This window comes from Galeopterus variegatus, unplaced genomic scaffold, assembly GCF_000696425.1.
Source record: "Galeopterus variegatus unplaced genomic scaffold, G_variegatus-3.0.2 Scaffold2840, whole genome shotgun sequence".
NCBI lineage: Eukaryota > Metazoa > Chordata > Mammalia > Dermoptera > Cynocephalidae > Galeopterus > Galeopterus variegatus.
The window spans coordinates 376,335-391,899 of record NW_007728951.1 but is presented as its reverse complement, the minus strand read 5'-3'; the positions used below and the strand labels follow the sequence as shown (position 1 = coordinate 391,899).

General features: G+C 38.0%; 1 protein-coding gene across 1 annotated transcript in view; it reads right to left on the bottom strand.

The window, feature by feature from the left end:
* Nucleotides 1-13,642: 13,642 nt before the first annotated feature.
* Nucleotides 13,643-15,565, bottom strand: part of PPM1B (protein phosphatase, Mg2+/Mn2+ dependent, 1B) — a 92,311-nt gene continuing 90,388 nt past the window's right edge. Inside the window, exons 6-7 of the mRNA XM_008583153.1 lie at nt 14,491-14,538; nt 13,643-13,730 (exon numbers count right to left, since the gene is read on the bottom strand). Coding sequence (XP_008581375.1) covers nt 14,491-14,538 — 48 coding nt within the window. The 3' untranslated portion in view covers nt 13,643-13,730. The remainder of the gene's footprint in view (nt 13,731-14,490; nt 14,539-15,565) is intronic.

The window sequence follows — 15,565 nt, the reverse complement described above, 5'->3', positions numbered from 1 at the left end:
TATGAATGATTAGATGTCCATGAGGACCACGACTCTTAGCTCTTCTAAGTCCAAGTTAATGTTAATACCTTTGCTCAAATCATAAGCAGTAATTTGAAAGTCCTTAATTAATAATTCTGCTTCAGGTTAGGGGAAATGATCTAAATACAAGGAACACTGCAAATTATATAAGTTCTACGCATGGATGTTAGTCGTGTCCTATCTAATCCTTACAACCAAGAATAAAAAATTGTAGAGCTAAATCTTCAGGAGTGAGAATAATGGTCATCTCAATTACTTGCTAAGTATAAAACAGTATAATCTTATAAAAAGAAAGACAACGTTAAAGTAAAAACTACTCTCTGAATTTTACATTTGTAAACTAAAGTACACTTTCTTTTTTTTTTTTTTTTTTTTGGTGGCTGGCCAGTACAGGGATTTGAACCCTTGACCTTAGTGTTATCATAAAGTATACTTTCATTATCAGTCAAAGTGGTAATCTAATTTGTGAAACATTTCTAAGCTATCTTGGGTAAATATCTTCAGATTTTCTATAAATTAGAGATTTTTGCATACCAATTAATCATACAGAGTCATAGAATATGCATGCCCTAATTTTCTCATATGGGGCCTCCTGATGAACATTTTATCATTCCGTGTTAGTTCTCTTCATAGAAGTACCGATGTGACTATATAAAAATTTTGTCATAACATGTCCATACTTGTTTCGGCTGATATTTATAAACTACAGCTGGTGTCAGCAAACTTCAGCCTATGTCAAATCCAGCCCCAAACCTGTTTTTGTATATAAAGTTTTATTGGAACATAGCCACCATCATTCATTTATGTGTCCTCTATGGCTGCTTGCCACACAGCAGAGTTGAAAGACAGACCACATCATCCTTTACAAAGTTTGTCAACCCCCGTTCTACAGAATAAAGAGCAATAACCATATATGTTAAGGGATCATTACAAAAAAGTTGTCACTCCAAAAGCCTCAAAGGATGCAATCCTAAGCTAAGCCTGTATAACTTCTTACCAGAAAGACAATAAGCTTTGCTTAAAAGGTAGGATCCAGCTTTCCTAAGCTTAGAGACATCCAATTGAAGGTCATAATTAAAACGGAGGCACTCTGCTCCTTATAAGCAGCAAAGTGCACTTGGTTTTGGCAGTGTTGTATTAATGAGGATGCCATGCAAAAGGGACTGTTCTGATAGGTTACAAAACACTGGCCCTTGAGGAGGAAAAAAACCAACTATGGGCATCTTCAATAGTTGGAGTTCAATAAAATTTTAATTACTTTTACAACATTTTAAAGTTAGGTTCTATTAATAGGACTTCCTGGTTGTTGGGTGAAAGTGGCAGATGGGATAATAAAATAAAGCAGCCTCGATCAATTTCATATCATATAATTCAGCCTATATAAATGGGTTACGTGAAAAGCATTTTATATTTGTTTTGCTTCTCACTCCAACTCCATCATCACCCCAGCAGTTGCTCAAGAAAGTCCTTAACTAATTAAATTACTCAGATAATAAATACACACACACACACACACACACACAAACACACACCCCTACTAAATAAATATCTGAATAGTAAATCCCTGGGGCTACTTACACTAAGCAGGTTACACAGAGGTTCTCATGTGAAAAGTAACTAAGGACATACAATTTGGAGTAATCTTCTCGTGTAACTTTCATCTCAAATTCATATTTTTTATGCATATTTTAAAATGAAAATTATCAAACACAAAGCAAATATGAAAGAATTTACAATGAATACCCATAAACCCAACATTTACATTAACACGTTTCTTTTTTTTTTTAACATAAGCTCAATGAATATAAAATACTCACCACTTACAGGTGTACAAGTCAATGAGTTTTGACAAATGCATACAGTCATATAACCACCACCACGTTCATGACATAGAACAGTTCCATCACCCTCCAAAGATCCCACATGCCCCTCTCCTCCAACCCAGCCTCTGGCAACAACTGATCTGCTTTCTATCATTATAATTTTGCCTTTTCCAGAATTTCAGATAAATGGATTCATACAATATGTAGTCTTTTATATCTGTCTTCTTTCATTTAGCACATCAAGATTCACCCATGCTGTTGAATGAATTAGTAGTTTGTTCCATTTTATTGCTAAATAGCATTCATTGTATGAATGTGGTTTACCCATTCACCAGTTGATAGACTTTTGGGGTGTTTACAGTTTTGGACTATTATGAATAAAGCTCTTATAAGGAAATCCAATCAAGATGGTGGAATAGACGGTCCTTAGCATCACTCTCTCCCACAAATCAACCAATTTACAACTATAAAAATGTAACATCAGCCAAGCTGGGGCCGCTGGAGCTCAGGGGAAGAGGAGATACCTACGGAGTTCCTGGAGGTGGGAGAAACTATGATGAGAGAAAGAAAAAGCTGCTCTGAGCATTTCGGACCGTGGCTGCTTTAAGCCTTGAGCAGATGAGCACATGGAGCAGGAGCCGGCAGAAGCCGCAGCTGTGCCTTTCAGGTGGAGTTATTTAGAGGCAGCAGGAGAGAAGAGGGCCTTGGTGGCCCCCAGGACAGCAAGACCGCTAATAGGGTTCACGTGGACCCACGCAGGAGCGAGGAGCCAGAACAACTGAAAAAAGGGAACCACTCAGAGGCCAGTGAGTCATCGCAAGGGTCGGGCGCAGGGGACGGGCGCAGGGGCCGTCCCATGGGAAGTGTTTGCAGCACGGGCGGTGGGGGAAACAGGCCCACCAGGGGAACACTGGGACACAGCAAAGACAGCTGATCTGCCCCCCAATCAGCACAGGACCACTCAGAGGAGAATGGTCAGGAATGCAGAATTTCAGGGTGTGGTTTGATGAAAAAACTGAGGCCCAGATCAGAGATTCTACAGAACACAGATCCACCGGGTCTCTGGAGAGCCGGAAGTACCTATAAGGTCAACCATTAAACCTGGAGCTGCACAAAAAGCCTTCCCTAGGGAAACAGCAGCAAAGTAGAAATTTAAACAACCACACAGCTCAAGTACTGGTTCCCACAGGAAGTTCCCCTGTGTTAGAAGCAAAGGTCAAAAAATTAGTTCCAGCCCAGGCACACCACCAACACTTTGGGGCCTGCCTGGGAACTGGAGGCTTGGATATGGGGACCGGACCCCACTCCCACTTCCAGCCAAACTGCACCAGTGCCTCAGGGCCAACCTGGGGAACTGAAGCATGGAGAAGGCACATGCCAGCACCTCCCAGAACCAGGCACACCATGCCAGCACCTTGGGGCCTGCCCAGGGACCTGAGGCAAGGAAAAGGGGACCTGACCTCTCTCCCACAACCAGGCACACTGAGCCAGCACCTTGGGGCCCACCCAGGGACCCGGGGTATGAAGTTGGGGACTGGACCACCCTCCCACAACCAGGCACACCAAGCCAGCGCCTCAGGGCCTGCCCAGGGACCTGAGGCAAAGAGAAGGGGAATGGACCTCTCTCCCACAACCAGGAATACTGAGCCAGTGCTTCAGGGCCCACCCAGGGACCTGAGGCATGGAGAAGAGGACCAGACCACCCTCCCACAACCAGGCACACCAAGCCAGCACCTTGGGGCCCACCCAGGGACCCGGGGTATGGTGTTGGGGTCTGGACTTCCCTCCCACAACCAGGCACAACATGCCAGCACCTCAGAGTCCACCCAGGGACCCAGGGCATAGAGAAGGGGACTGGACCTCTCCCCCACAACCAGGCACACCAAGCCAGCGCCTTGGGTCCCACCCAGTGACCCGAGGTATGGAGCCAGGAACCATAACCTCCTCCCACAACAAGGCACACCATGCCAGTACCTTGGGGCCCACCCAGGGACCAGAGGCAAGGAGGAGACTGGACCTCTGTCCCACAACCAGGGACACCATGCCAGCACCTCAGGGCCCGCCTGGCCCAGAGGCATGCAGAAAGGGACTGGACCCTCTTCCCACACCAGGTACAAAATGCCAGCACCTCAGGGCCCACCTGGGTACCTGAGGCATGGAGAAGGGGACCGGACCCTCCTCCCACAACCAGGCACACTGTGCCAGTACCTCAGGGCCCGCCCAGGGACCCAGGACATGGAGAAGGGGACTGGACCCCTCTCCCACAATGAGGCACATGGCGCCAGTGCCTTGGGGACTGCCGAGGGACCAGAGGCATGGAGAAGGGGACGAAATACACCCCACAACCAGGCATACTGCCAGTGCCAAGGAGCATGCCAAAAACAGCACCTCCATGTGGGTGGCCCACCACAGCCACCACAAAAACCATGGCTGCTGCAAAAGCAGCTAGACACCACAGCCACCATGCAGATGGTCTGCCAACTACTGGTGTGCATTCACACAAGACGAGTCACCAGCAGAGACAAAGAAGAGGATGTCTCTTTCCACAAAACTCATTTCATAGTGACAGAAAAAGCATCTGCTCTATGATAATATTGGGGGACCTGATCACATCTCTCAGCATTGGACAGATCATCTAGGCAACAAGTTAACAGAGGAACCATTATTCTTTCAGAAGGAGAGAAGAAATCTAGGACAATTAGAGGGGGGAGGGGGAGGGAATGGGAGAAGGGGAGAGGTTGGACAAGGGGCATAAAGAATAATTATGATTTGTAACAATATATATGTTAGTGATATTGATTTAATCAACATATCTCAATGTTCAACCCCAAAAATATGTATAATCGATTTTGATTCAATAAATAAATTTTTTTTAAAAAAGCTCCTATAGGGGCTGGCCCGGTGGAGCACTGCTACAGTGCGCCGTTTGGGAGCGCGGTGACGCTCCCGCCGAGGGTTCGGATCCCACATATAGATCGGCCGCTCACTGGCTGAGCGAGGTGCGGGTGCAACGCCGAGGGTTGCGATCCCGTTGCCGGTCCCGGTCCGGTACAGGCGCGACACTGAGGGTTGCGATCCGTTGCTGGTCACGAAAAAAGACAAAAAGGAAAAAAAATAAAATAAAATAAACAAAATAAATAAAAAAATAAAAAAGCTCCTATAAACATTAAAGCACATACAAGTTTTTGTGCTGACATGTGTTTCATTTCTCTTGAATAAATACTGAGGAGTAGAATTGCTGGGTTGTGGGGGTAGTATACTGTTTAAGTTTATAAAAACTGCCAAACTGTTTTCTAAATTGGTTTGACCCTTTTACTAAACTTCCCATGAGCGATGTGTGAGAGTCCCACTTGCTCCACATTCTCGATGACAATTGGCAATGCCAGTCTTCATAACATTAGTCAATCTATTGAGTGGTATTATAATTTGAATTTCCTTCATGACTAATAACTTTGGACATTAGTGTTTATTCGCCATTTGTATATCTTCCTTAGAAAATGCAATTTTTCATTATTTTACCCATTTTTGCTTTTTGTTATTGAATTTTAAGAGTCGTTTATTATAAAAACGAGTCCTTTACCAGATATATTTTGCCTAAGGCTTGACTTTGAATTTTCTTAACAGTTTCTCTTGAGGAGTAGAAGTTTCTAATTTTGATTAAGTCCAATTCATCAGTATTTTCTTTGATGATGCTTATTCTTATGCTTTCTGTCTTATCTGAAGTTTGCCTAACTCAAGGTCACAAAGACTTCCTCCAATGAGTTTTAGCTGTGTTGTTAAATCTGTGGTTCATTTCTAGTTAATTCTGGAGTGTTCGAGGGTTCAAATCCCCATACCAGCCAACCACCAAAAAAAAAAAAAAAAAAAAAAACTTTTTTGGCATAAAATAAAAGGGTCAAGATTGCTTTTGTTGTTTTTGCATATAGCTATGCATTTATTACAGAATTATTTGTTTAAAGACTTTCTCCTATTAACTTCTAGTATCATCTTTGTTAAAATTCATATGACCATATATATGTGTGGGCCGGACTCCATTGTATTCCATTAATATAGAGAGCCTGAAACCCAAACCACATTTTCTTAATTACTATAGGCTTATAGTAATTCTTGCAACCAGCTAGTATGAATCCTCCAATTCAATCCTTCTTTATCAAAGTTGTTTTTGCTATTCAAGGTCACTAGTATTTCTACATAAATCTTAAAATTAGCTTGTCAAATTCTACCAAAAAATGGCTGCTAGGTTTTTTTTTTTTTTGGCAGCTGGCCTGTATTAGGGATCCAAACCCTTGATCCTGTACCAACACCATGCTCTAACCAAGTGAGCTAACTGGCCAGCCCTGTAATACCTTCTTATAGATTCTTTATTAATTTCTATTTACATAATCATGTCATCTGCAAATAAAGACTGTTTTATGTGTTCTTCTTTCCAATTTCTATGCCTTTTATTTCCCTTTTTTCCCCCTTATTGTGCTGGCAACTGACCTCCAGTCAGTATTGGATATGAGCATTAAGAGCTCATTCTTGCCTTGCTCCGTGTATGAGAGGGAAAGTTCAGTTTTTTACCATTAAGTAGGTTTAGGTGTACTTCCCTTTTATTCATAATTTGCTGAGAATTTCCATCATAAATGGGTCCTGAATTTTGTCAAATGCTTTTTCTGAATCTAATGAGATATGGGTTTTTTTTTTCTTTTTTTTTTACTTCCAGTATTGAATTATATTGATTTTCAAATATTCAACCTATCTTGCATTCTTGGGATGAATCCCACTTGATCATTCTTTTTGTATTGTGCTAGATTCAATTTGCTGAAATTTTGTTAAGGATTATTATAATATTCATTAGTGATATTGGTCTGTAGTCTTCTTCTTCTTTGTAATAGCTTTGTCTGGTTTTGTATCAAAGTAATGGTAGTCTCATAAAATGGTTTTGGAATCACTCCCTCCTCTTCAATTCTCTGAAAGACTTTATATATAATTAGTATTACACCTAGGAAATCATTTCTTCAATAGATAGATATAGAGCCATTCAATTATAAATTCATTTTCTCCAATAAACATAGGTTTATCCAGATTATGTTTTTTCTTGAAGTGAAGTGAGCTTTGGCAGTTTATGCCTTTCAAGTGATTTGTTCATTTCCTCTAAGGTGTCAAGTTTATTGGCATAAATATGTTTGTAATATTCCTTCAACATTCATTTTTAATTTTAATTTTTTTCATTGTAGATATTTATGGGGTACAGTTTATTGTTTCAATACAGGCATGTATTGTATAATGATCTAATCAAAATAGTTAGCATATCTATTACCTGAACATTCATCATTTCTTTGTGGTTATAACATTCAAGATCCTCTTTTCTGGCTCTCTTGAAACACAATAGTTTAGTTAACTATTATCACCTTTAACAGTATTTTTTTAAATGTCCATAGGATTTGTGATGAGCTCTTCTCTTTCATCTCTGATATCGATAACTTGCGTCTTTCTTTTTTCCTAATAAGTGGGGTTAGAAGTTCATCAATTTTATTGATATTTTTCCAAAAGCCAGCTTTTGATTTAATTGATTTTTCTTTATTTTCTGTTCTCTCTCATTGATTGGTGCTTTCATCATTACTGTTTCCTTCCTTTCTTGCACTTGTACTTGGTTGTTTTTTGGCAGCTGCCTGGTACAGGGATCTGAACCCTTGACCTTGGTGTTAGAACATCACATTCTAACCAACTGAGCTACCTGGTCAGCCCCCTTACTTTTTTTCTAACATATGTATTTAAAGCTATAAGTTTCCCTCTAAATACTGCCTTTGCTGCAGCCCACAAATTTTAATGTGTTGTTTCCATTTTCGTTTTAGTCAAAATGTTTTCTAGTTTCTCTTGTAATTTATTCTTTGGCACACGGATTATCTAAAAGTGTATTGTTTTTAATCTTTCTGTTATTGACTTCTAGGTTAATTCCACTGTGGTCAGAAAATATGCCTTGGGGGCTGGCCAGTTAGCTCAGTCTAGGGCTGATTTAGTCCCACTACTAAGTACACACTCTTCTAAGGATTCTTCTTAGTGCCCCTTATATCATGAAGTTGTTTTGCTGTGGCTTGTGGCAACACAAACTGCTCCTTGACCTGTGTGTGTCCTGGGAATTGTTTTGTCTACTTCTTTCAAGTAATTGTTTCAGGTCCAAGGTGGTTTCCTCATACACATGTATAGATCGGTACTCAGCCAAACTTGAAGGAACCCTCTGCAGGTTTCTGAAGTCTCTTCTCTCTGTGCAGCACATTGTTCTGTCTCAGATACTGCATTGTGGACTGAATCCCTGAACTCAGATTTCTGTCTCCTCAGCTCAGTAAGTCTACCATGTTCTGCTTGGGTTCTTGTACTCTGTGCAATGGACTGGAAACTACTTCTAGATAGTAAGCTGGTGAAATAAAAGGGCAAACCTCATTTGTTTACCTTCTATCAGCAATCTCATTTCCATATTGCCTATAGTCTAATGTCTGAAAACCTTTGTTTCACATATTTTGCCTGGTTTTCTAGTTATGTAACATGGAGAGTAAATCTATTTCCTTTTTCTCCATCTTGGACAGTTGTGAAGTCTGTTAACATTTTACTATACTTGTTTTATTACATATCTATCCATCTATGCATCCCCCTATCCATCCATCAATCCTTCTTATTTCTTTGTGCATTTCAAGATAAATTGCAATTAACAGTACATTTGCCCCTAAGTACTTCAGCAAGCATATCATTAAGTTTAATACTTGTTTACAAATTTATCTTTTGAAGTAAGATTTGTACACAATAAAATGCATAAATCTTAAGGGAATATCTGCTACATTTTGACGAATGCATACACCTGTGTAATCCAAACCTCTTATCAAAATATGAAACAGTTCTGTCATCCCAGAAAGTTCCCCTATGTCCCTTCCTTGTCAATCTCTAACTCCCCTACCCTACTGAGACACCCACAGTGCTGATTCTTTTCCACCACAGATTAGTTTTTCCTCTTCTAAAACCTCATATAATCATAATCATATGGTATATACTCTTTGCGTAAAGCTTCCTTTATTCAGCACAATGTTTTGAGATTTACCCATGCTGTTGCATGTATTGATAGTTCTTTACTTTTTATTACTGAGGAATGTTCCATTGTATGTGTATGGGTATGTATACCACAGTTTATCCATTTTCCTACTGATGGATACCTAGGCTGTTTCCCATTTGACGCTATTATATATAGAGCTTCTCTGAACATTCTTATGCAAGTCTTTTTATAGACATATATTTTTATTTCTCTTGGATAAATACCTAGGAGTGGAACTGTTGGGACCTAATGTAGGTATGTTTTGTTTTATAAGAAGCCCTAGAACTTTTTCCAAAGTGGTTGTATCATTTACACTTCCACCAATAATACTGACAGTTGTATTTGTACATCTTTGCCAAATATGGTGTTGTCATTCTTTTTAATATCCGTAATTCTGATGGGTTCATGGAGTTATTTCACTTTTGAAGCTTGTATTTGAATCATTGTTAGTTTTCTCTGTCCACAGTGCCTTAATATGTATGCCACATCTCTCCCAAACAGTAGAATCTGTTTTACCTGCTCTGGAAAACAGACGCCTGTGGCAGAAATGGCCAGTTGTCTCCAAACGTGTGCTCCCTATCTTCCATCCTAACTAGTTGTAGCTGGGACGTAACTGCCTAGCCAGAGGTAACAATTTCTCAACCCCACACCTGGCACTTACAGTTAAGTGTGGCCATATGACTAGTTCTCATCAACTAAGTGGGAAAAGAAACAAAGTGCACCGCCTTCAGGCTGAGTCTTTACAGAAGCAGGGGTACCTTTCCCTTGCCCTCTCTCCCCTCTGCTTGTTGAATACAGACGACAATAAGGCACTGGGTGATGAGGTAGTCATAAGACAGAAAAAGCCCAGACCTGAGTTACCACATGGAAGAGAGAAGCCCACTGACCTGAATACTCAGCCTGGTACATACATGAGCAAGGAATAAACTTCTATTACGTCTAAACCATTACAGGTGTGGTTCTGTTTGTTACAGCACTTTAGCTTATCCTGATTAAATTGCTGCCTATCTCTGAAGGTGCCCCCCTTCCCTGAAAGTGATTTTTTCATACAACATATAATCTATATTTTAGTTCATACTCTCCAAAGCATACCTACATCTGTTTAACTATTTTCACGTGCTCTACTGACAGAAACTTTATATAAATAAATATATATAAAGTTTATTTCATCAGTCAAGGTTTTTGCTTTAAAATAAATTTTTATTAAAGCATAGCATACATACACAAATGTGCACAAGACACTATCTATTTATACATTATATATGATACAAATATCTGCAGACATTTACAAAGCTATCTACATCTGAGACATTCCCTTCCTTTCCCCCATTTCTTTCTCACTTGCTATTTTTTTGAGCCCTGGTAATTGAGGGAAGTCAAGAGAACAAGAGGTAGAAGGGCACCCTCAGTGCATTATAGGCCCTTCCAAGAAGTCTAAACTCAAGGCTAGAAAGCCAAAGCTGGTCCTTTAAGATTGCCTAAATGCTGCTCGAGTTTTCTGCCACACTCCTACGGTGCCATCATTTTTAAATTTTTTTTTTAAAGGGAAAGAAGATATAAAACAGGTAGGGAAGAATGTAAAAAGAGAAATTATATTGTCTCTTTTCCCAGAGCAATTCAAAACTCCACGGCTGCTGCTAGCCCATGTGACTTCTTTGGTAAATTAGAAAAATACTACCCAAAAAGCACTCCTTTCTCAAGTCACTTTACTTCCACTTGTCAGATATCTGTTGCAATATAACTACTACTTTTATTAGAATAAGAACACTTTCCTGCCACTTGCTGGACAGCTATAACATATGAGTCCACATGTCTATGATGTGAATGGTGTCCTCATGGATGAGGCACTGTTCTGACCTGGACACCTACACTGCTGCATTTAGTCCTCAGGTTGCAGACCAAGTTGTACCTTTGATTTCTTTTAATGCAGCAGGGTTATTTTTAAAAATACTTCTTTATTGAAGTACAGCATACATACAGGATAAAAAGGGAGATGTACCTTAAAAAAAAAAAAAGCAAGAAACCACTATTGAGCTTTTTGAAGTACTCTCATATACACACACACATTTTTAGGGCTTTTGGCTTTCTTTGTGGGGGGGGAACACACACACACACACACACACACACACACACGAATCTGGCAGTTAAGACAGAAAGTTGCCTATAATCGTGTGACAGTGTACTGCTACAGGAAAAAATGTTAACAAGCCCAGATTTTCAAAACTGCATAAATGATGCAAGAAACACCATAACCAAAAACAAACACCAGAAATGTTCATGGATGTATAGAAAGGGATCAAAGTGAAAACTCCAGATAAGTTGGGTTATATACAAGAGACTTCAGCATGGAATGTAAAATCCGGTGATATCATTACAGATAACCTAGAGAGAGATGAACTAATAGATGGATCAGTACATTACCGAAATTCTTACCTAAAGGGTGTTGATTAATAGATGGGTCAATTTGCATCATAATGAGGCCTACCACAGGGCCTCAGTATTAGGACTTGTTTCATTAAATATAGGTGGTTTACACATCAAATTCTGGAGTGATTGGAAAGAAAAAGACAGCTAGTATATCTTCTGTGAATCCAAAATCAACTCAAAAGGTAATGAATTTAACCCAAGAAAACTAACAGGAATAAATAAAGGTCCTACAAAGTAGGTTAACCAAAACACCAACGGCTCAAGTGTGGGATGAGAAAAGTTCACTTAAAAGCAGTAAAAATAATTAAGCTCAAAGACTCAAAGAGTATCATGTGGTTGTTAGAAAAGTTAATCCAATATTTGAGTATTAAACAGAAGAACAGAAGAGTATTAACCAGAACAAAGGACAGACAATTCTGCCACCCATAAATGTTCAGTTTTGGGTTGTGTACTTCAAGATGAAGAAAACTTTGAAATTACCTTTGGAGAAAAGTGTCCCAGACAATTAATACAGTTGAAGTCACAGCATCTAATGAATTAAATAACTGGGATAGAAAAAAGGAGACACTACAAATTATCATCTTAGCTACAGTTGAATGTTTGGACCCAAGGGTTAACAAGACAAAGGAGAGGAAGAAACAGAGACACAACCAGGACAGGCATAGCTGCCCAAAGATGGAAGTTGATTCCCGTCCTGAGAATGAGACAAGAAGCTACTAAAGGACTTCTGGCATTCGGGTTTTTTCCAACTTTGAGATACCATAAACAGATACTTATAAGTCTGTCAGCTATAAAGTTTATTACTCTATCTTTGAAAAACACACAAATGACAAGTCTTCAAAACTACTATGTTAAAACTTCTGGGATGTAAAACTACAAATCACTCCGTTTGCTTTTTTGGCCGCTCTTTTCTCTCTCACATGGATAAGTAGCTATGTGTGTTTTTTGATGTGAATTCAGTTTAGAAATGTATTTTGGCATATTTTTCTACTGTTAAAGTAATCAGCATTGATGTGTACATTTTTGATATTTCACTAGTGGAGTGTAGCAGTACACTGTCACACGATTATAGGCAACTTTCTGTCTTAACTGCCAGATTCATGTGTGTGTGTGTGTGTGTGTGTGTGTGTGTGTGTGTGTGTGTGTGTTCCCCCCCCACAAAGAAAGCCAAAAGCCCTAAAAATGTGTGTGTGTATATGAGAGTACTTCAAAAAGCTCATGGAAAAAAGAAAACAAATTTTCCACAAACTTTTTGAAGTACCCTCGTATGTGTGTGCATGTATGTGTGTGTGTGTGTGTACACCCAACATATATATAAATACATCCAACATACTAAAGAAGTTTTCTGTTTCATATAACTACATAATAGAATTATCCAGGCATCCAAAAATAAGTGTAAATTTTCTCATGAAGATCACCAACTATCCTTCAAAATTTTTATTATATCACCTCCTCAGATATTTATATCAATTTTCTTTAGAAAAACAAGAATTAACTTTGGCATACCTTTGTGCTCAAGGACCAAACATGTGCTCCGTTTTTCTCACCATAGTTTCTTGCACTTTTCAGTCTCAGAAAGGAAATATCATCTCTCAGAAAGGGAATGTATATAGTTACTATACAGCAAATTATCAACTACTCCCTGATTATAAGTAAATTGATTAACAAATGAAACTGCAATAAAAGACACAAGAGGGGAGCTTGCCTAGGTGATGTATTGTTGTCCAAAAGTACTACTTTTTGACTACTTGGAAGAGTATCTGTGAGAAAATATTTGAGCCTGAACAAGTAATTCACTATTTTTTATATTCCTAAATATAGGACATGGAAGTCACGTAAATAAAAACCAAAAGCGTATAAATTAATGGGCTTATTAATATTTGTATTCATTTAGGACAAGCCAATTACAAACTTACTTCTTTTCACATTAACTATAAGCTCTACCTAATTTCAGAAGAGATCCGAGAATGTTAAAAACCAGAGTCACAAGATGCTCTTACATATTTATAAACCTGTACCTTCTGATTTAAATGGCGTTTAGGAGAAGGGAAACAATAATAACGGATTAAAGACAGCCTTTAACCATGAGAGACCCTGAAGTAAAACCAAAAGTGCTGCCAAGAAGCCACATGTATTTATCACATGGACAGGGAAAAATATGATTTTGAAGGGCAGTGACAGTTCTTCTCAGCCTCCACTAATGGGTTATAAAATTAGAGGTTAACAGTAGTATAAATACTATAATCACATAATGTTGGGTTCATTTTTCTTTCAGATTTACCAAAAACCCCTTTTTGTCCTTGTATTTCTGGAACTCAGAAGGTCTGCCGGCCACTGCCTTTCTTGTCACCAGAGCGCTCAGCGGGTTTACAAATGGATGTGCCCACGACTGCCATCTGGTGGAAATGATAGAAATTGAATTTTTTTTTTTTTTAATAAGTGAATAAAGACAGTTGTCTACTAAGAAGGTATGAATTAACAATATGTTGGAGGTTGGGAGCTCATTCATAACAGCAACAAGAAATACAAACAAGGAATTAATTTAAGAAATTGGTAAAACATATGGAGAAAACTATAGAACTGTATTGGGGGCATTAAAAAAAAACTTGTATAAATAGAAAAGTGTAACATGTTCCTGGAATGGAACTCACCTCTGCTAAATGTATCAATGAACCCCAAAATTAATCTACACATATAACAACTCAATCAACATATTAACAGGATTTTTAATAGGCAAGGAAATCCTGGTCAAATCATCCAGAAGTTCATCTAGAATAAACACTTTCAATTTTTGTAAAAGCAGAATAGTAAGGGGGCCTGTTTCCTACTGGATAATAAAATGTATAATAAAACTGTGATAATTTAAGATGACATGGTACTGATATATGATACAAAGCAATGAAATAGAATGCCCATAAAAATACAAGCATATACAAGAATATACAATAAAGAATATACAACAAAGGGCATTACCAAATAATGAGGAAAAAATTGGCTTATGTAATAGCTGGTGATAATGGAAAAATTATGGGAAAATGTTATATTAGATTTTCACCCCACAGTAATAAGTTCTAGTTGTACTAGATTTTTATAAGTATAAATATTTATTTAAAAGGTCAAAGCCATAAAAGAAAATATATGTAAATATTTACTTACTCATAATGTGAAAAAATTGTCTGTGTATGCAACTGAAGGTCGGTGATACTGTTAAAGCAAATGATAAAATGATAAAATTCTAAAACTGTTGAATAAAAAAAACATGCTTCTCAAAACTCTTTTAACACCTAAGATCTTTGCAGTTTATGCAAATTTTACCTCAATTTTTTAAAAAAGTGAAACAAAATAAACCCTACCCTATTTGATTTAAAAGGGGATATGGAGGGTAAAATGGATTATTTTTGACCAAGGAGAGTTATACAATACTCTTCAGATCCAAGCATCTTAGCCCTCTCTAGTGCCATTCTAATGATAGTGAGTAGAAAGCCTTTATTCTTCCTGTAGGAAAAGCTGGCATAGAAACAAAACGTTATTGTGTAAGAAAAAGCACAGAGCACCATGATATAAGATTTTTGAGGGAAAACTCTTAAGATGTTGAGCTTGTGCTTTTTCAGGAATTAAAGTCATTTCAGTATAGTTAGAAGCCCTTAGTTCTTAGTCTCATTATCCAATATTCTTCATTAATACAACAACATACCATAAACAGTGTTACAGTACTGAAAGGCAAATGAACTGGAGAAAATAATTCATGACATATGTAACAGAATAATGGTTAATTTCCTAAATATATAAAAAGCTCTTACAAATCAACAAGAAAAATGATAAATGTGTGAATAGAAAAATAAACATATGAACAGACTTTAATAAAAGAAGACATATATATAGCCAAATGATAAAAAATGTTCACTCACTACTAATCAAATAATTGGGAATTACATCAAGAAAATGTTATTTTACCCACTATATTGGAAATGTGCAACATTGTGAGGCGGAAAACATGGGCATTCCTGTATTCTATTGGGATTATAAACCGGTACTCTCTTCTTAGATGGCAAATCAGGACCACTGAATTCATTTTGTTTTTGTAGTTTATTTTTTAATTCAAAAGTTTATGAAAAATTCAAATATACAGAAAATTACAGAAAAGAATATGATATTCATACCTACTACCTAGATTTAACAGATATTAGCATTTTTTTTTTTTTTTTTTTTTTTTTTTTTTTTTTTCCGTTTC